Source organism: Molossus molossus, unplaced genomic scaffold, assembly GCF_014108415.1.
Source record: "Molossus molossus isolate mMolMol1 unplaced genomic scaffold, mMolMol1.p scaffold_m16_p_18, whole genome shotgun sequence".
Lineage (NCBI taxonomy): Eukaryota > Metazoa > Chordata > Mammalia > Chiroptera > Molossidae > Molossus > Molossus molossus.
The window spans coordinates 53,044,465-53,066,854 of record NW_023425353.1 but is presented as its reverse complement, the minus strand read 5'-3'; the positions used below and the strand labels follow the sequence as shown (position 1 = coordinate 53,066,854).

Sequence of the window (22,390 nt, the reverse complement as noted above, 5' to 3'; positions counted from 1 at the left end):
TTTCCCTTAAGAGACAGACAATGTCCAGAAGCACAAGGTTTTGTACCCAAGTCCAGGTTACTACAAACCAACCCTGTAAAGTGACAGGCGCCATCCCACGGTTCAGCAGTGAGGCCTGGCTTCCGTTTTCATTCTTTGGTACCAAGATATAGGTTTAACAAAAGACAGTTTGGTCTACCTTTGGAGTTGGGGCAATTTAGTTTACAAATCCTTTACATTCAAAGGCCTGGGGGGAGGGGTGGGGGCGCGTTAATCACGAGGTCCTATGGCAGGGCTCGGGAGCCGACCACTCTGTAAGAGACCCGAGCAGAAGTAAGGATGGGCTGTTCCTATGAATTTGACTTTCAAACATTGTATTTCCCTGAACTTCCAAAGCAGGAAAAAATTGTGCTTTTAAAATAAAAGTTCATTCCTTTGCCTACTTGACTCTTCTTAGGAAAAGAAATGTCTCCGTTTAAAGAACAACATTCAATCAAGGGCCGGGATCAAGCCCCACCCTCTTGCGGCGTCCAGAAGAGTTGGGGGTGACTTGCTTCTTTCCCATGCTCCCAGCTGCCTACCTCATCACACGCACGCCGACCCCCCTCGTGTCCGCACACCAGGCCATGTCTGAAACCCTTTCTGAGAACAAGGGTCATTTTATTTTTCCTTCCACTTAACTTTTTATAACCAACTAAGCAAACTAAGAATATTTAACTTTTGAGAATACTTTTCATCAAAAATCCTGAACTACATTTATTAATTTTAGGAACTAAAATAGGAAAAGAAAGGTTCTTTGGGAGGTTGGTGCATCACCTTCAGCTTTACTAATTTGGTGGCAAATGGCTTCACACACACGCCCCTGCCTGGAAAGAAACAAAGATTACATACCCTAAAATTTGAATATGAGTCTGCTTTTCTTGGCTAGCACGCTACAGCCACATCTAGGAACAAGAAAAGATGCCTGAACAGGATGATAAACACACTGAGGTATAAAAGGAGAACATAGGAAAGTTCTCCATTGCAGCATTAAAAAAAAACAGAAAGGAAAAAAAAAAAGATTTTCCCAAAAAGATCAAGATCACACACAATCTAACCCCATAAACACAGTATTCTCAAGAACACAAATACTCTATAATTATTTAAAATCCTATTTTCCATGTTTTATACTTTTGTTTTTTTTACTTAGCAGTTTTTTTCGTGCTTCCTTGGCTCAATCTACAGAATACCAGCCCACCACACATCCAGTGCCCTCCCAGCCAGAGATGCGAGGCTTGTGCATATCACTCCCAAGAGGGGAAGAGGGATCGCGACCCCACCGAGCTGAGGGTGGGAGGCGGGCAGAGGGTCTGCTGGAGAAGGAAATGTAAAGATTTATGAGGTAGATAGAAATTATCACTTCACAGGCTCAATCCCTGCAGAAAAGAGAAGTACATTCATCTGTAAAAAAATAAAGATGAGGTAGGACTTAGGCAATGTTGTACTTTTCTTGTTCTCTTTAAACAAAAGAAAAAAAGAAATTTCCCTGAGATGGTTTCTTCTTTGAAATTCAAAGGGGTGGGGGGGTGGGGGGAGGGAGCGAGAGAGAGCGAGAGAAGGCGAGAGAGTGAGAGAGAGCGAGAGAGAGCAAGAGAGACAGACATGCACACCCCAAACGCAGAAGCCGAGAAAATGTGATTAGAAGACAAGGATTCGATTGTTGCCAAAGTCGACCACGACGATCATCCCATCGGGGGTGACAGCGATACCAGAAGGGCGGTCCATCTGCCCAAAGCCACTGCCCTGAGCGCCGAACTTGCACAGGAAGCTGCCATTGGACTCGAACATCTGTACCCGGTGGTTCCTGGAATCAGCCACAATGATGCGCCCCTCCTGGTCCACGGCTACACCCTGTGGGCGTAGGAACTGCCCGTTGCCGGTGCCCTCTGAGCCCAGAAAGCGTGCTGACTGGCAATCGGGGTGAATAACCAGGAGCCGGTGGTTGTTGAAGTCGGTGACCACCAAGTGGCCCTCGTGGTTGAAGGCCACACCCCGAGGGGAGTCAAAGTGCTTCCAGAGAGCCCCCTCGAAGCCATACTTATTCAGGAAGACTCCATCGGGCCCGAACAGCTGGATCCGGTGGTTCCGAGTGTCGGAGACCAGGATCTTGCCCTCAGAATTCACCGCCACATCCCAAGGGTAGTTGAACTGCCCATTCTTGGTTCCTTTCTCGCCAAACTTCAGGAGGAACTGGCCCTCGAAGGTGAAAATCTGGATTCGATGATTGTCCTTGTCGGCCACCACGATCCTGCGGGAGGCGTCGCAGGCCACCCCGGCTGGCCGGTCGAACTGCCCGGGCCGGGAGCCCAGGGTGCCAAATTTGTGGTGGAAGGTACCACAGGGCTTGAAGACCTGGATGCGGTTGTTGCTGCGGTCGGCGACAACAATGTAGCCTTCCTTATCCACACTCACGCCCCAAGGGCGGCAGAGTTTGCCATCGCTGTCGCCCTCGCTGCCGAAGCTCAGGCCCGGGAGCCCGATGCCCACGTAGCTGCGGCCGGACTTGACCACCACCTTGAAGGGACTGTTCTCGATGTGCTGGTTGCACAAGGTGACCGACACCAGGTGCTCGCCCTCCAGCTGGGGTCGGTAGCTCACCATGTAAGTCCCGTTCTGCTGATCATTCACCTCTGCCCCAAACAGGTTGCCATCAGGGCCCAGGACCACAGCTGACATGAGGTCACCCCCTGAGAGACGAGGCTCCCCATCGTGGTCATAGCCAATGACAGTGAAGGTGGCCACCTTACCCTGGAGGGCCCGCTTGAGGCCGTCGCCAGTGGCCTTGGTGAGGGGTGCGAAGGCCCCGCTGCTGACGAAGCCGAAGGACTTGATGGCGAGGTACAGCGCCTGGTCAGGGGGCGTGAACATGACCCGGTCGTCTTCCTGGGGCTGCAGGAGGCTACGCACCGTCTTCAGCTCCTGCACCTGGGCCAGCATGCGGTCGCGGGCCAGCAGGATGTCCAGCGCCCTCCCCTCCTCCAGGACCTGCTGGACAGCACTGATGGTGCTCTCAAGCTTGTTGAGGTTCTGCCGCAGCTTCTCCACCTGCAGGTACAGAGACTTGGCCTTCACCTGGCGGATCTTCTCCACCTGGAGGGAGAGAGGACACAGAGGCTTAGAACCAAGGAAAGAAAACGCATAACCTGACACTAGTCAGGAGAAACCCTCAGACAAACCCATGCTCGGGGACGACCTGCAGAAACAACTGGTCTACACTGTTCTAACATGGCAAAAACTCAAAGGCTAAAAAAAAAGAGGCCAAGGAACCGTTCCTGGCACAAGGGATGACTACACAGACATGACAACTAAATACACCGAGGGACCCAGGATTGGGAGGGCAGAGCCACTAGAAACCCCACCGGTGAAAGGTGACTGCTGACTGAGGGTTATATACTAGTATAGAACTGAGGTTGAACGGCCTGATTTTATTTTATTTTTTTAATTACTTATTTTTTTATCCTCACCCAAGGACATTTTTGCATTTATCTTCAGATAAGAGCGGGAGGGAGAGAGGGAGGAAGAGAGAGAGAAACATCAATGTCAGAGAGACACATCGAGTGGTCGCCAGCCACACAACCCCAACGGGGCAGGGGACAAATGGCAACTGAGGTACACGCCCTTAGCAGGAACTAAACCTGGGACTTTCAGGTCCGCAGGCCGACGCTCTAACTGATGAGCCAAACCGGCCGGGGCTTTAATTTATTTTTATTCCTCACTGGAGGATATTTTTCTAATTCTCATTAGATAGTGTGGGAGGGAGGGAGGGAAGGAGAGACAGACAGAAATATCAATGTGATAGAGACAGATCAACTGGTTGCCTCCTCCATGATCTGACCAGGGCTGGGGACGAACCGCAACCGAGGTACATGCCATTGGCCAGAATCGAACCCGCGACTCACTGGTCCGCAGGCCAACACTCTAACTGCTGAGTCAAACGGGCCAGGGCAAACTGCCTGATTTTAATTAACTGTGTGATAAACTAAGCGAATGCCCTTGCTCAGAGAAAATAAACTGTTCAGCATTTAGGGACAAAGGGGCATCGTGTCTACAACATTTGACTTACTCTCAAATCAGATCTATTCATTATACCTATAGAGAGAGAATCATAAATATGGGTCAAAATATAAATAATCAGTGAACCTGGGTAAAGGATATGGGGAGTTGTTTTATTATTAATACCTGTAATTTTTCTGTAAGTTAAAAATAAAACCAAACAGCCATCTAACAAGTGTTTATTGAGCACCTAACAATAAGCCACGCACTGGAAGTAAGTGACCAACAGAAAATATGGCCCTTGCCCAGGCCGGTTTGGCTCAGCGGTTGGAGAGTCACCCCAAGGACCAAAGAGCGTCGAGTTCAATTCCGACAAGGGCATGTGCCTCAGTTGCGGTTCGGTCCCCGGCCCTGGTTAGGGTTGTGAGGGAGGCAACCAATAGATGAGTTTCTCTTACATCGATCTTTCTCTCTCCCCTCCCCTACCCCCACTGTCTGAAAATAAGTGGAAAAATATCCTCAGGTGAAGATTTTTTTTTTTAAAGTGGCAAAAAGGATACCAGAGGCAGACCAGCAGGACTTCCCAAAGAACCAGTAGGCCAGTCTTGTACTCCCCAAAGACTAAATTGTCAGTTCAGCAGGAGAGCTAAAATGTCTTGAAAGATACGGACACACACACACACGCGCGCGCGCGACTAAAGAGGGAATGAAGGGATTGGTAAGGACCTGATTCAACAGTACACACTTCCCCTTCTCTCCTCCCCTCACCTCTAAGAACAGGTTTTAGAAACCTTCAACAGGAAGCCCAAAAGGTCTCACACAAAATTTAGAGAAAGGAGCCCTCTATATCTAAAATACTATAATAAACATGGATTCTGACCTACCGCAATAATTCCTGCTTCTGAGGTTCTCAAACCACACTATTCAGCAATGTGCGCTTTTGTCTGACCAAGGAATCAGTCATTTCTCCATTCTTTTGCATTAACTCAAAGTCCTCTCATTTTACATGATCTCCCCCACGAAGGGGATACACAGGTTACCCAGCGAGTTCACGCTACTTTGTAGAGGACTGTGAGTCCTGGGTGCTCTACTGATCTGAAAGCTACAGAAAGCTTATTTCAGAATAAGGGTCCACTGCCGGGAGGCCCGGATTTTCCCTTGGGGAGTGATGATGTGATTTCTGACCCTTTCGCTTGCTTTCGCATCTGTCCACTCTGGAAACAGGGCACGTATGTGCAGGAGGCCCTTGTGGGGACAGATCAAAGATCTGTCCTTTGGTCATGCACTGGACCAAACCTCCAGGCTTTGGTTCTAGCCCCTCAGCTAGGTGGCTGTAGCTAACCCCAAGAGGAAGCCAAGTCCACTGGAAATGTATAAACCAGAAGAATGAAAGGTGGTTCTCCTGGCACTCAAGTGTCTCAGTGTTCAATCACTGAGATGCAAAAAAAACAAAACTTTGTAAGAAAGAGGTGTCCGTACAGAGACAGCCAGGAAAACACTGCTGGGTGAGAGCAAAAAATGAGTAATGAATGAAAGAGAGAGTAAATGACTTGGGGCAAGGTACCACAGCAGAGTAAAGATCAGTGGGACTGAGGCACGTCCAGAATGAACAAGCCTATTTTGGAGGAATCTGAGATTTTAGACAAGCAGAAACGAAGTTCACCGCACAAAGGAGGGGACTCTGTTCCCAAATTTGCTTCTCCGAGAGTAAAAACTAGCTTTCCAATCCTCCTGAAAGAACTGCCGGTAGACGAGGCCAGGAGTCAGCCTCACAGGAGAGAGGATAACTTAGGATAACTTAGGTGAGATCTACAGAAACACACAAAGGCCTTTTCATCGGCAAATCCAGAAGAGCAAGTTTGTGGCAGAGTTCACCACAGAGCGCTCAGGTTGCAAGGCGCGGGCCCCTTTCAGTTATAATTAACATTCGTGGGTGGCACGAGACTGACAGACCATGGGGACATCTGAGTGTCTGAAAACCATGTCAGGGCCACATAGGTGCCTAAATAAAATACATGATCAATCTTGGACTTTTACCCACCCACGCAGTCTCTCTCCTCCTGTCCAAAAGCAGCTGAGCCATAGTCCTCGAGGTCGGAAAGAGCAGAAAGCCGCCAGGGGCGCACGAAATGGGAAATGCGAGGTCCAAGGGAGCCTTCCAGAGGAGGTTTGAGGGGACAGTGATTGGTGAGGGCCATTTTCAGAAATCAAGGTGCCATCTCTACCACCATATAGTTTAGATGACCAAAATAAGAATGCTGCCCGGCCTGTGTAGCTCAGTGGTTGAGCGTTGACCCATGCACCAAGAGGTTGCCGGTTCGATTCCTGGTTTAGGGCACGTGCCCAGGTTGTGGGCCAAATCCCCAGTTGGGGGGTATGCAGGAGGTGGCCAATGTTTCTCTCACATCAATGTTTTTCTCTCTCTCTCCCTTCCCTTCTCTCTCAAATCAATTAAGAAAAAAAAAAAAGAATGCACACACAGTTAAGTGCACCCATTTCAATCAGCTATTATGTGGCCTTACTCGTGTATTCCAAGAATGTAATTATAGTGGATCTGGAGTGTGGCACTGGTCCATCCACAGGCATAGTCCCCTTCCCTTTGAAGGGGGGGACAGAAGAGCAGAAAATGCTGGGATAGTGATGTGGGTGAGGAGAGCCACCTTCCCAGCTGATGTTTTATCTACACAGCACACCTGTGTGCTCAGCACTCCTTCCTGCGCCGACGGGAACAAAGAGCACACGCTCACTGTCCTCACCAGGGGAAAACTGGCTTTCCACGAGGGTTCAGGAAGTGCAACCAGCCAGGACACCAAAAATAAGGCTGTTTCCTACCAGCGGCCTGCCTTCATAACAACGGTTCCGATTAGCCCCCCTTTCTGTCTCCTTCAGGGCGCGTGTGCAACGGAAGGCGTGGGACTCCTTCCAGCCTCGGCACCCGGCTACTTCTGAAAGGCTTCTTCTTGTTTCACTGCCCAGACAGCACCCACAAGGTTCCAGGGACCCCTGAATATTTCTGCCAACGAACTCTGGAAAACTACCAAGTATTCTAAATTTAGAGCCGGGGTCCAGAATCCGACAGACATGTGGTTCATGGAAGAGGCCGGCGGGACGAGGCGGCCAGGCTGGGGGCACCGTACCTTCCACAGCAGCTCGCACTCCCGCTCCTCCAGGGCCTTCTTATGCCTTGCCGTCACGGCTTTGACCTCCGACTGCACGACCTTGGCCTTCATCTCCACCTGTTCTGCCACCGTCTGGGCCTGCTCGATGCTCAGCTGGAAAACCAAAAACAAATTTCATGGCATCAGAAGGACCTTCACACGCCTCAGACAAAACAGTGAAGTCTGCTGTTTTTCAGACCTGAAAAGCTGACACCCGGGGGCCCCAGGCCGCTTGATCCACTTCCTTGGAAAGAAAGCAGGCACTTAGGGAGAGAATGGCATCTGTCTGACATGTAACTGAAGGAGCTGCTGGCAAGCGCTGGATTTCTTTGTATGAGAAATGGCACCTACACAGTGAATGTCAGGACTATTAAGAGATACTCTAACACAGGGAAACCAGTGTAGCTGGGTCACAGCCGAAAAACGGGACTAAGGATCAAATGTGAAATGTACTACTCTGGGCACACGAGCAACTTCCTTCAGACCTTCTGGCCTTCTCACCCGCCTGGGGGAACCCCGAAGGCTGGGCACATCCCTCACGTGAGGGTCTACAACAGGCTGCAGGCCAGCGGTTATCCATCACCTTCTTGTCATGTTATTTCCAGCCAGAACCAACACCAAATGCATAGTGGGAATACTGGTCACCTAAGAAACCGTGCCCTGTGGCCAGAGACCATCTAGACACACCGCACACCCCACCCTGTACCACCAGCTCTAGTAAATCAGCCAGTTTAATCAGACGTATTATTGTTCATAAAAAATTAATCCAGACAGAAGGCCTCGTGTTTTCATTAATATTACATGACATGTCTTCAAAAGCCACAAGGATTTCTTTGAGATACTGATATTAAATCAGGGATTCCAAACCGGCTGCTGATGGTGTAATCGTTTTAGAGCAGGAGTCCCGAACCAGGAGGGGCCTGGGGAAGCACAGAGAGTTTGTGGCCTGACCTGGGCTCAGGGACTGGTGACGTGAGACCCATCATCCATGTGCCTGGACCCAGGAGCTTCCAGAATATGGAACACATCAAAAACTGGGACATGCCTGGCTGGTATGATTCAGTTAACTGAGCATCGTCCCATGTTCTAAGAGGTACCGGTTCAATTCCTGGTCAGGGCACATGCCTGGGGTTTTGGGTTCGATACCAGAAGGGGACATGCAGGAGGGGGTCAATGGATGTATTTCTCTCACATCAATGTTTCTTCCCCCACCCCTCTAAAAAAATCAATAAAAACATATTTAAAAAACAAAAGAAAACAAAACTAGGACAGTCCTGGGCAAACCTAGGAGTCAAGTAACCAGGTTCAGATCTTGGTTCCACCCCTTACCAGTTGAAAGGCGAAAAATGCAACAGAATACATGGCAAGAGCTGACCACAGCACCTAGGACAGGTTATTAGTAGTATTATTATTAATCCTCACCCTAGGATAGTTCCCCATTGATTTTCATATGGAGCTGGGAGGGGATTAGGGAGGGAGAAAGGGAAGGGGGAGAGGGGGAGAGATCAATCCATATGAGACACATCTGTTGGTTGCCTCCCGTACGATCCCAACCACGGCTGGGGATCAATCTGCAACTGTGCCCTTGACCGGAATCAAACCTGAGATTCTTTGGTCTGCGGGCTGACACCAAACCAGCCAGGGCTACCGATTATTATTAACAGTGCTTGAGAAACACCAACAAAAAGCTCAACCATGTGTGCCGATAGTCAAAAGATAATAGTACTACAAATATATCACCCATAAACGCATAGGCACCATACCAGATACGGAAAATACTCTAAATAATTTTAATCACATTTAATGTCTTTGAAACTATGATTTATCTTAAAATTGTCAGTAGGTGTTTTCCCCCTTTATTAGTTGCATATAAAATAAGAGAGCGTCTTATGCTCAATGGTATCTTAATGTGATAAAAAGCATACAGTAATTAAAGAATCAAGGTTCTTGATTGAGGAGAGCAACTATATTACTGATCCTGTTTATGAATATCCCCAGGTAATCAGTGCACCTTCATAAAATCCTCTAATTACACAGGTGACTAGAATGTTATACTTTCAGGAAGAATCAAAGTTAAGAGAACAAATGTTCTAAAAAGCAATAAAAGCCCTGGCCGGTTTTGCTCAGTGGTTAGAGCATCAACCTGCGGTCCAGAGAGACCTGGGTTCAGTTCCCGCTAAGGGCATGTTTGTCCCCAATCCTGACTGGGTTGTGTGGGTGGCAGCCATTCAATGTGTCCCTTTCACGTTGATGTTTCTCCCTCCTTCCCCTCTCTCCCCCTCTTACTCTATGTGAACAAAAAATGGAAAAATGCCCTTAGGTGAGGATAAAAATAAAAAGCAATAAAAATGACGAGGCACACCACAGACATCTTCCATGCTTTCTTTGTCCATCAAAGGATTTACTTTTGAGTGCTTTTTCTACAACTAAAACTCTGGAGCTGAATAAAACCAAACTGTGATTTTCCCAGAGTCGTAACTTAGGAATTGTGGTTCATAGTCAACTGTACATCCAATACTTGTAATTTAACACTGGATTAAAAACGAAAAACAAACAAACAAAAAAAACAGTCAACGAGAGAGATGTGCCTTTTTAATGTAAACTGTTCCCATCCAGAAAAAAAATTATAGAAGCTTACGCAAAAACTAATCTTGAATAGAAGTTGATGTGGACATCAGGATGGGAGGAAAATGAGGTGTCCAACACACGATGACCTCACTAGGGAGGTTAATACACAGACTGCATACAGTTCGGGGCTGCTTGTTTATTATAGGAGAGGAGCCAATAGACATCTAAGCCTTCTGCACCAACACAAACACATAAACGAAGACCAGTGGTGTGATTTTCGGGGCCCAGAAGTGACGTGGGAGAAAAAGGCAAAAACGCCTCTGCTGAGCCTGTAGTAAGTGTCTATCATCTCCAACTATGGAGGGGAAACTAATAAGACAATGATCCTGGTTGACAAAAGAGACTAGTGTTCCTAAAAAAGGTTTTCTGAACAAAAGTTGTTAAATGAAAATTAAAACACCCAATCCCCAAATTGTACTGAGCCCAGACACATTGTAAAATATATTTCTGGGATACCAATACTCATTTAAAGTTTGTTGATGAGGACTTAAATCTACCTGCAGATCTGGCTGCCCGGTATCCTTTACTTTTGAGATGTGTTAAATGCTCATTCGTTTGGCCCAAAGAGAGCTCCGTCATAGTGCCTCCAGCCACTAAGCCCACGGAAGCCAATCAAGGGCCTTTCCCTGGGATTTTACATATGGATATTCCAGATTCCTCCCCCAACCCCAAAAGGGAAGAGGAGGGAGAAAAGGATACCCACGCTTTCCCTGAGGGTGGCTTGCTGGAACAGTGCAGGCCTGAAGAGATCTGCACGAAAGCCCACCTTTCTCTCTGCACTGCATGGACAAACCCAGGTCCAGCAGCAAGAATGAGGTTACCATGGAGAGAGGGACAGAGCTAAGTGATTGACAGTGCTGGCACCAAGGTCTGCGTCCCTGGATACCTGAAGCCTGATCCATCCATATTCTTCTACCTGGTCACTTGAGACTATTCATTCCTTTTAGTCAGTTGCAACCAAGAGTCCTAATTAAGACAGCATGGGAAATTTTTTTAATTAGGTCACGGTGTATTAAAGTTCTTAAACCATGATTTTTTCCTCATATATGGAGTGTGGGTGTGTTGGGGGAGGGAGGATGCACATGCACAAGAGGAGGGTGGGGAGCTAGAGACAAAACACCTGCTTCCTAAATGAGAAACAATGTCTGTGGGTTTTGGACTCAAACTGCAATTCTTCTATTCACTCCAGTGTGCCTCTGGCAGGTTACTTGAGGTTAATCTCTTTGGAGCAAAGTGTTCTCTGCAAAATGGAAAGAATGATGCTCACACCATAAAGGCACTACTATGTATGCATAAAGTACCTATTTCAGTGCCTGGAACAAAGCTGGAGCTCAGTAAACAAAGGGAAGGCCTATGATTAAGGAGATCTGGGGCCGGCCGGTATGGCTCAGTGGATTGAGTGCTGTCTCATAAACTGAGAGGTCCCAGTTTGAGTCCCAGTCAGGGCACAGGCCCGGGTTTCAGGCTCGACTGGGGGTGGGGTTGGGGGGCACGCAGGAGGCAGTTGATAGATGTTTCTATCTCTCTCCCTTCGTCTCTCTTTATAAAAAAAAAATCAATAAAAACATGTTTTTAAAAAAAGAGAGATCGGTTTCTTGGACAAAGCAATTAATTCTGTTTTCCCATTTCCATATTTGTAATAGAGAAAACCTTCCTTGATCTACTTTTTGGGATAATTTTCATTAGCTCATAGGAGATAGCAGGCATTCTCAGCATTCGTTGTAGGAACTTCCCATCAGGGCAAGCAGGGCTGTCTGCAGGTCCCTTTACTCTATTAGAATGATAAAAGAAATGGTAAAAGAAAAACAGAAGATACGGGATCAAAACAGTCGGAAAATCCAGATTAATTTACAATTTCATTTGTACAATTTAAGACAATTAGGCTTAGTCATTAAGCACAGTTCTCGATTTGTGCTAAATGGTGTAATATCTATTACTCTTCTTTAACATGAAGAGTGACAATGTTGCCCAGCCAGTGTGGAGGAGTTTGTTGAGCGTCTCACTCACCAATAAGCCACAGGGTTCGATTCCTGATCACAGCACATGCCCCAGTTGCAGGCCAATCCCCAGTAGGGGGCGTGCAGGAGGCAGCCAACTGATGTTTCATCGTTTCCATAGCTTTCTCCCTCTCCCTTCTCTCTCTTTAAAAAGCAACAAAAACGTATTTTTTTAAGTGACAATGTTTATTTTTTTAATAGGTAGACAACTCATGTCCAACAAAATAAATCAGAAAGAGGGTACGGAAAAGATAGGTGTTTGTCTATATCGCCCATTTCACTTTAGTACTACTACTGACTCACTACTAATGTTAGATAACAAGTAACAGAAATTGTATCTTAAGGCTGTAGTGAGCTTGGACAAAATCCCCTTAGCAACTGATGTGGTCATGACATCGGTTTTCTGGCCAATGTTGTGCAAGACTTCTGGGCAATTCTATAAAAGGTGGGAGCATAGCATGCCTGGTTCCTTTCAACTGGCCAGAATACAGATGTGATGCCTTGCCTTCCAGCAGCCATTTTGAGCCACAGGGATAAATGTCAACACTTAGGAATGATGAGGTAGAGCTAAAGGATTCTCCTATCATTACCTGTATCTTTCTTTTAATAAAAGAGATTAAAACCTTGAGTATTTATTGAAAGCTCTACTTTTTGAGAACAGAGTGAAGGCTTGTTACTGACTGCTAAATTCACTTCCCAACTCATTAAAACAAAACAAAATCTTCATCTATGACAGAATGCAGATGAGTGGTTGCTTGGGAACATGGGAGGAGGGAGAGATTTCCCCTAAGGATTACAAGAAAAATTTGGGGGCTGGCAGACATGTTCCCAATCTTTTTCTTTTTAATTTATTGAGGCGACATTAGTTAATACAGGTTTCAGGTGTGGGTTTCTATGTTACAAGATCTGTATATTGCACTGTGTGCCCACCACCCAAAGTCAATTTTTTAAAAAAAATTTTTATTTGACATGTTTATAATCTTGACTGTGATGTTTTCATGGGTGAAATACATATCAAACATACGGTGTGCACTTTAAATCTGTGCAATTTATTGTCCATGTGTTTTCCTCAATAAATCCGAAACGTTTTTGCCTCAGCCTCACCTTAAAAGAAAACACTACTAGCTCATTTATGACAAAAGATGTTAACCATTTGTCGTGCATTGCAACTGAAATACCATGGGTTTTGTTATTTTACTGTGGTGTTTTAGTTTTTGATTGTATAGAAGTTGTGTATTGAAATATAATTGCATTGTGGGTTTTTTTTTAAAAAAAAAACACACTACTATTAATATTTTAGTCTACTACTTCCCAATTTTTCTTTGCATTATTTTTTGGTTTTGCACAATTTTTCCTGAACCAACTTTAGAGTTTGCTCGTTTTACTTTACACTGTGTGTTTTTTAATGTGATCGCAAACTCTTTATAAATTTAAGTGGCTAAAAAGCCCTGACTCCTATTGTTGACAAATACCTTCGAAATGCAGGATGCTCTCTTATAGGAAATTCCCAAAGGAGGAATGAGTTACTTCCACGTTTAAAACTCTGGATATTTTTCAAAATATGTTCTCCCACCCACAGAGAGTAAAGCATGACGTACATACTCAGTTATTTACCCAAAATCATATTCTGATGTCATTTTAAATGGATATCTCAAGCTGAGTATATTACGTAGTTGGATTTCTCCCGGTAAATGGTATGTTTTCATCTTGCTTTCATTCCTTAATTAGCGTCTTACTGTTTTATCGACTTTTATGATCTTTTCATAAAATAATTTTCTGCTGCATTTTATAGTTTGTGTTTATTTTAACACGCATACGTTTCTTATAACATTTATAATCCTGGAGTGCTTTTGAGCCTGTAGGTATTTAACATAAATCCACCTTTAGTTTTCTTGTGTGTGTTTTTAAAACTCCCCTCCCCTCTCCATAAAACCCTTTAATCTAGCTGGGTTTTTATTTTGGTGTTTGTTATGACTGATTTAAATCTATTCCCTCTCTATCCTTCATTATCCTTTATAACTGGTTTGGTGTCTTCTTAACTGTCTTAAGGTATTAGCAAAATGAAGCCTATTTCTAGGATATGTACTGTTTCTTAGATTTGCCAATTTATCAGTACAAATAAACAGCTTTTAAAAGCTCCCGAATGACATGCTTAATACATTAATACTATTAAGAGCAAATAAACAAAACCTAGGATAGTTTCTTAAACCAATGATTTCCAAGTCAAACTTGTTATTTAAATATTCCCTATAAAAGAAATCAGTCTCTTATTACCCTGGGACCAGAATCATTCAGTATTTTGATTTTTTTTTTTTAAAGGGAGGGGGTAAAAAAACAAATAGATAGATAGATAAAAGAGAGGGTGATATGTGTATATTTTCAAGACACCACTCTCCCAAAACTATATGTTAATTGACTATATTCCTTCCCTCTCCGATGTTCACATTAAGATCAGAAACGTCTTGATACCATCTCTGTTGTACTCTTTAATATAAATGCTATAAAACGACAGTGTAAAGGCCAGCCAGTGTGGCTCAGCGGCTGAGCGTCAAACCCTGCACCAACAAAGAGGTCGCCAGTTGGATTCCTGGTTGGGGCCCTCGCCCAGGTTGCCGGCCTGATCCCCAGTGGAGGACACGCAGGAGGTGGCCAACTGATGTTCTCTCTCATCGAAGTTTCTATTATCTCTCTCCCTTTCCCTTCCTCTCTCTAAAATCAATAAAGGAAAAAATATTTTTAAATTATAAATAAATAAATAAAATGACAGTGTAAAAATTATGCAGTCGGGCCACTTAACATTTTGACCAACTGCATGAAGAGATCAGGTGTCCAAAGTGATCAGCCACCTGAATCAGTGTGTTACTTTACGGCGTTTCATCTTTGCGTCTTTACCCTGTGGGGTAGGTACATCTCAAAATTTCAGTGTCTGTCAATCTTCCCATTGCTTAGTGATCAAAGAAGAAACCACTTGCATATTCACATAGAAATCTAAGCATCTTTTTATAGAAATAATCAAAAGCATACCCTGTGCTATCATACTGGCTGCTTTTCCCAATATCTTCCAGATACACCTGTAAATGACATTGGGATTAGACACGGACTCCACCTGAAGCTCTCTAAACAGTGCTCTCAAAGGAGAGCAGAGGCTCAGTCAAGGATGGCGGAAGACACGCAAACTCATCTCCATCCACAGTCAGTTTCTTGGACGTGGGTTCCTTGGAAAGGGGTCAGAACAATTAGAGTCATTAGTCCAAGAAACTGAGTGAGAATGAGGCAAAAACACTTGTTGACAATAAAAACAGGGTCACGCCAGTCTTCTGACTTTGGGGACGGAGCCTGTTTCTTTGGCTCACATGGGAGCAAACTGGCTTGTTTTTGAGCAAAGCTAACTTGTCCTCAATCTTTACCTTCTCTCCCAACCTCCAAAGGAGTTGCTGACATCACAGAGGTAACTCAGAGGGGAAGAGAGGCTGTGTTTTCTACCAACATGCGGGAACTTCTTCCTTAACAGGAATGAACTCTACTTTCACAGAAGCCTCCAGCTCAGTGGTTCTCAACCTTCCTAATACATACAGTTCCTCACACTGTGGTGACCCCCAACCATAAAATTATTTTCGCTGCTACTTCATAACTGCAATTTTGCTACTGTTATGAATCGCCATTGGAAATATGTGTTTTCCGATGGTCTTAGGTGACCCCTGTGAAAGGGTCATTCAACCCCCAAAGGGGTTGCAACTCATAGGTTGAGAACCGCTGCTCCAGACGGTTTTATAGGAATGGTCAATGCCTTAAGAATCTGGTAAGAACTCGGACACAGAAACAAGTGTCCGAGTATATCTCAATCACTGGCCGAATGTAGGTTTTAAAGAATTATAACCAAGATCCACGAAAGGGCACACCCTCCCACATGCCCCATGGTCACACAAGGACTTTTCTAGGGAGTCTACCAGCAATCTGTGCAGTTGATGTTCAACAGGTATACCTGGGTGTGGCCATACAGACTGTTAAATTACCGAGCATCCCAACTCACCCCAAGAACCCACCTGCCCAACCTTCCATTTGGATCCTCCCCCTAAAATGCCTCATGGCCCAGCATTTACATTAGTGTCAGGTACAGTAGTGCCAATTACTGTTTGATTTTCACCCTTGCCTTCTTTCCACTACTCACACTGCAGACTCTAAGCTAACTGATGTTTTTGGAAAGCAGAGCATGGCAGGCAAAAGTCAGCCCTCTCCCTTTCTATCCTCTCCTCGAAAAGCTCAAATTTCCACTTCCCTGAGAATTCATCACTCTAACAACAGATCTCTCCTCCTAAATCTAGCAAATAACAACTGATTTTTCTCTCCAAAGTTACAGATGTCAACAGAACACAAAGCTCACCAGCAATTCTCTGGTCGTATTTCAAGGACAACCCCACTATCCTCAACCTTGGAGTGTTCTCAATCTCCAAGGACAGAAAGGGGTTCAGCGATTTATACCACAATCTAGGGGAGCAGAACTCAGACATCAGCAGTTCTTTTCTTTCTTTTTAACTGATTTTTAGAGAGAGGGGGGAGGAAAAGGGAGAGAGACATAGAGACATCAATGTGAAAGTGGAACTCTGATTGGCTGCCCCCTGCACATCCCCTACCGGGGATCAAGCCCAAAACCTGGGCATGTGCCCTGATGGGAAGTCAAACTGGCAACCTTTCGGAGCAGGGAAGGCACCCAATCAACTGAGCCGCACCAGCCAGGGCGACAGCAGTTCTTTCAACTTCCCAGGTGATGGTGTGTTAGAGAGAAGCCTACTTGACAAAGTTCTAACTACAGTGGCATAAAAATGGAAATCACAAACCACTTCATTCACAGGGACAGAGTCACTAAAATAGAACAGAAATAAAATAGAACCATGCCCAGTGCAGATGCCAACAAATGAGATTCAACAGCAACCAAGAGACACTCTGAAGGCCTAAATATACAACAGAATAAGTCATCCCACAAATAGAGATTCTCAAATCTCCAATTTTAGGACTTGAGTACCAGATGATCTGACTCATCAGAAAGATCACTTCAATATCACACACAGGAATATGATAGCTGTGAGAAATAGATATTAACATCTAAAGCATCCTTCCACCTGCTTTAGAGCACATAATCAGTTCTTGAACCATTTTCCAAAAAGCTACTTTTTAAACAATTCACTTACTCAAATACTCTAGAATGTAAAAAAAACAATAGTTTCCTATTCAATTTCTGCTCCAGGATTAGCAATGTTTCTTGATCTTCTGGTTTATGCTATAAAACAAAGACAAACACCTTATGGGTTTTCTGTTTCCCTAAAACCTTGTCACCTGGATCAGGCAAGAAGATTCAAACTCAGTTCAAGCACACAGCATCACCTCACTGTGTGGAACTTTGCTATGCCCCGAAGTAACGTGCATCCCTTCCTAACCACAAAGGGATGGAGATTTCAACAAAGAGTCTAAATTACCAGGATGTGACTTTATCACCCAGGAAAGAGTTTGAGATGCTTAACCTTATGTGCAATTTCCCACGCTCACTTATTTATCACCTATAAATAAATCTGAACAGCAAAGGTCTCTGTCTGAAAGCACTAAGCTCCCAGTATTCCTGCAGTCCACCTGGATTTGGGGAGGGGCTGGACCGGAAACAGACAGATGATGTGACAGGGGCCCAGAGGTGTGTGGAACAAGCTTAGACTGGCCAGTAAATTTGGCCACATCCTAATCTACATAAGACTTCGAGGAGGTCCCCCAGCCCCGCCCCAGGGATTATTGCTTCATGGATATCACATGAGCTCATTTGGGTCATTGTTCCATGGCCCCCACCCACTGGCCTCTGCCCAGTAATCTCCACACACTATCTGAAAGGGAGTGGGAAAGGTCTTATGTGTAAGGAGAACAAGGGAAGTAGGTGAAGGGTGGGGAAGAACTGACCTGGATTGCTTGGCGGCCCTGCTGGGCATCAGCCAGCAGCTGGATGGTGAGTGCCCGCGAGTCCTGCAGTGCCTCCTGGAGGTAGATGAAGCTGTGGCCCCCGTGCCGGCCTATCGTGCACTCGCGACAGATGGGCACCGAGCAAGTGTCACAGTACAGGTGCAGCACCTGGGGACCAGAGAGGAGACAGGCATTAATGAGAGCTGCAGGACTGGAGGCAGGAAGGACTAAACAGGGGCGCCTGGATCCCAGACTTCCACCATTCCCTTTGCAATAACCGAGCACCCCCCCACCCCACCCCCGCGGACCGAGAGCAGTGTAGCCGACTGTGAGCACAACTTGCTCCCCCCACCCCGTCCCCCTGCACCCAGGTCGAATTAAGACAACCCTCATTCCCCTCCAGTTTCATTCAGAAATATAACTGAGACACTTCAAAGGCATAATACCCCCCCTGTATCTTACATTAATTACCCAGAAATGTTCTCAGGTTATGTTTTCCTGACCTAAGATCGGTAGCCCAAATGAAAGAATATACCAGAAATTTTCTCTTCCCACCCCAGCCTCCGGGAGTGTGAAACAAGGTTAGGGGCCAATATTAATCACCCTCATACCCAGGCTGTCGCCACCCTCCCCACCAAGGAGATTAGCACAACATGCAAAGCATGGTTCTCCGGCCACTCAAGCAAGCTAAGGGCTTAAACTTCTGGAACGAAGGCAAAAGGCTGGCGGTAAGGTCAGCCAGCTTCTTGTCTTTCTTCTTCCTGCCAAGTTGTTCCAAGGAGTTGACCCTGGGAGGCAGCCCATGCTGAGAGAACTGATGTTCTGTATTTCCCTGGGGCCCAGCATGCTGGGAGGGGGGGAAGGGCAGGGTTGGCACCACCTCCACCTGCTGATAAATGAAGAGCTCTCAAGAGCAACAGCTCCTTGGCACAGAAACTGGGCCAGTCTCATATCCCTCCACAGAGCAGGGTACTTAGCACCACTCTCTGTAAATGTTTGCTGGATTGCTTTCAAGAGCGGAGCTTAAATTTGCCTCGGGTACACGGGCGCGAGGGAGAGCCAGCCAACACGCAACAGGAGGCAGGGAAGACGTGTTCAGGGGGTTTGCTCACATTCACGATGCACTCAAACCCCAGCTGAACACAAGGTTGTGAGGTGCTTCAGGCCACACAGCTGGCGAGGGCTGAGCAGAGAGGCCAAACTGAGACTTCCTCTTGTTTTTAAATTGAATTTATTGAGGGGACACTGGCCACCAAAATTACACAGGTTTCAGGTGCGCAACTCTACAACACATCATCTGTATAAACACTGTACATTGTGTGGTCTGAGACTTCTTAAGAGTAGCATCGCCCTGGCCAGTTTGGCTCAGCGGTTAGAGCGTCGGCCTGCAGACCAGAGTCCCGGGATCGGCTCCTGCTAAGGGCACGTACCTCAGCTGCAGTTTGTCCCCGGCCCCGTTGGGGTTGTGTTGGTGGCAACCAGTCAATGAGTCTCTCACACATCAATGTTTCTCTCTCTCTCTCCCTCCCTCTATCACTTCGCTCTATCTGAAGGCTACAGCACTCAGTCCTCAGGTGAGGATTAAAAAAGAGAGACAGTAGCTTCAACACATGCCTGGTATGGGCCACCGCATGCAGAGTGGAGCACCTCGGGAGGTAATGTTCTAGAACTCATCCTGGCTGAGCAGACGAGAAAGGGAGACAGAGATAAGGGAAGGAGAAAGGGCTGCTGGGAGCCCTGAGGGCCAGAAAGTTCCTATTAGGCAGAAAGTCCCACCCAAAAACAGCCGTGAGGTATAAACAATGAGAATGCAGTTTCTCTCCTTTTCCGGGTCGTTTTATTAACCCATCCACGTCTTGGCACGGAGCACGTTCTCCAGAAAACGATCTCCCAAAAGGCTCAGTCCAGGAAACAGGCCTGCTCCACTGTGGGTCAACAGAGTTCATAGGGAGCTGTGTAATCCAGCACGGATCCCGCTGCTTTTCCGAGAACTTTCAGATTCGAAGACAGGAAAAGATTTAGGATATTATGTTCCTACTTTTAAGAATGGCTCTGGCCCGGCCGGTGTGGCTCAGTGGTTGAGCATCGACCCATATACCAAGAGGTCGCCAGCTGTGGGCCAAATCCCGAGTGGGGGGCACGCAGGAGGCGGCCAATCGATGTTCTCTCTCATCGATGTTTCTTTCTCCCTCTCCCTTCCTTTCTCTCTAAAATCAATAAAGAAAACAATTTAGTAAGAAATAGCTCTGATATGGCCAGTTTTGTGGACTCGACTCTTCGGGAGGGGAAAATGTGATCAGGCCCGTGGCTTGACCACCGGTTTTGCCGTCCAGTGAGATGTGTCCAGGAGCCATGGCAGACTGACACCAAGTACCGGCAGTTTGCCTTCCTCGAGACTAAACGTCTTAAAGAGCAGGTCCACCATGCAGAGAGGAGCTCATCTTTCTAATCTGGTAAACCTACATTTCTCAATCTAAATGTAAATACTAACCAGAAGATGCAAAGCTTGGATACATTTGGAGGACATTCCTGGAGACTTCCCTTTTTTTATCCTCACCCGAGGACATTCTCCCATTTTTTGTTCAGACAGAATGGGAGGGAGAGAGGGGAAGACACAGAGAGAGAGAAAGACAGAGAAAGAGAAACATCAATGTGAAAGAGACACAGAGTGGTTGCCTCCTGCATGACCCAACCAGGGCTGGGGACAAACTGCAACCAAGGTACGTGCCTTTATAGCAGGAACCGAACCTGGGCCTCTCTGGCAGGCAGACGCTCTAACCGCTGAGCCAAACCGGCCAGGGCTGGAGTCTTCTTTTTTAATGATGTGATGATAAAGCAATTCACCCATCAGCTTCAACCACATTCTTTCCCTTTGCTCCCTCCGTTTGTCATGGGAATAAAGAGATCACTCCTATGCTAATGGCAAGTGGAAAACCTTCCACCAGAAAGTTCCTTTTAAACTAGAATGAAGCGTGTGCACGAACCTTCTGTCTCCTGCCCATCCCGCCAGTTGAGTGATCCTCTCTGCCTCTCAGGACTAACCTGTTGTCAGGGCAGCTGTGTGGACTGACTAGCTAGAGACACCTTGCTTTCCTGTCTTTGGGTAACAGCTGAGGTACCTGTACAGGCAGCCGAGTGGCCAAGAACCTTATGCTGTTCACCTGAGCCTGGCACTGCCTGCTCATGGGACCACCTAGCCAGTCTAACTAGGTACACTTCAGGAGACCCCTTTCTATCCCTGAAATCCCAAGAATCCTGTCTCTGGGGTCTCAACCTCAGAAACCAAGAGGCTCGGAAATACCTCTGGGCAGAGCCAGGAAGCCAGGCGCCAAGCGCCAATTGTGCAACGGCCTGGAATTGAGGTGATTTTTCTGGATTTTAGGTTTGTGAAAGTCCGGAGCCTGGATGATACTGTGTATAAGAGAATCCTACAAGTGGTGGGTGTTAAAGAATTCTGCAGGTGCCCTGGCCAGTTTGGCTCAAAGGTTAGAGCATTGGCCCGAGAATCAAAGACTCGCAGGTTTGATTCCGGTCAAGGGCACGGACCTCGGTTGCAGTTCAGTCCCTTGTGCTTGTAATTAACAAGTAACTGATTTTTAAAAGACATATTGGAAATAATTAATTTTTAAAAATGGAAAGAATGTACTGTACAAATGCTGAAAATGTGATCAATTTTACAAAAACCAGTAACAAAAATGGGAGTAGAACTTGGGGAAGACTCTGCACTCCATTTGGGAGCCCTACCTCTCATCTACATCTACTTCAAATCTCCATGGTCGAAAACCCGCCATTTCAGAGCTTGGGAAACATGATCAGTAAGTAAGGATGCACATAGGTACAATTCTCTGAACCAGCTGCAAGGTATTTTAACAGAACAAACTGGAACCCACGTTTTCCAAAGAAAGGGCCGTGTGGCGTGTCCAAGGCCAGAAATGTAGCAGAGGCCATGAACTATGGCTCCAGGAAGGGGGTTGGTGGGGGGGAGCAGGCCTCTGGTGGGAGGAATTCCAGGGCCTGGGGCTGCCTGTTTGGGGCTTCCCGGGCAGATGCACAGACACGCCCCCGCCCCCACCTCCCCCTCCCCTACATGGCGACAATCTGGCTGCCCCAGCTGAATGGAGCAGGCTCGACCTCTGACCTTGCAAGTGACCACCCTCTTCCCTGCCCCCAGCTTCCAGGAGGCCCCACCCACTGCCTTCCTCTCCCAAAATTTCTAAAATACCAGGCAGAGACAAAGACCTAGGAATGTGGGCCCAGTAGGAGAGGAAGGGGGAGTTTAAAGCAAAAATAAATAAATAAAAATACCAAGTAGGCAGGTTTACCTTAGCCAGAGCTTAAATAAAGTGCTTTGTCAATGAACAAGACTTTGTGTGTGCACGCTTTCTGGAAACCTACTTTTCCTACTACCTGCGACCAACAAGGAATTCATACATACCACACATCTGTAAGAATGAGCTTCTAGTTTTAAATACGACTGCCCACATCCGTGAAGAGTGTAAGCTCAAAGGATGGAAGGGTCTCTCATTGTCAAAATGCCCCAAATGAAATACAATATATTAACTGCTGTAAACTTATTTGAGACTTTTTCCCCCACAGCTCTTAAAATGACTGGGGACATCTAGCCTCCCACAAACTCCAGCTTCGACAGAAAGACGTCTC

The 22,390-nt window shown here is 46.3% G+C and overlaps 1 protein-coding gene across 1 annotated transcript in view; it reads right to left on the bottom strand.

Annotated features, from left to right (window-relative positions):
* Window positions 1-1,656: 1,656 nt before the first annotated feature.
* The window catches only part of TRIM71 (tripartite motif containing 71), a 64,956-nt gene continuing 44,222 nt past the window's right edge, over window positions 1,657-22,390 (bottom strand). The window contains exons 2-4 of the mRNA XM_036266082.1: window positions 17,732-17,899; window positions 7,149-7,283; window positions 1,657-3,108 (exon numbers count right to left, since the gene is read on the bottom strand). Of these exons, the coding sequence (XP_036121975.1) occupies window positions 1,657-3,108; window positions 7,149-7,283; window positions 17,732-17,899 (1,755 nt within the window). The remainder of the gene's footprint in view (window positions 3,109-7,148; window positions 7,284-17,731; window positions 17,900-22,390) is intronic.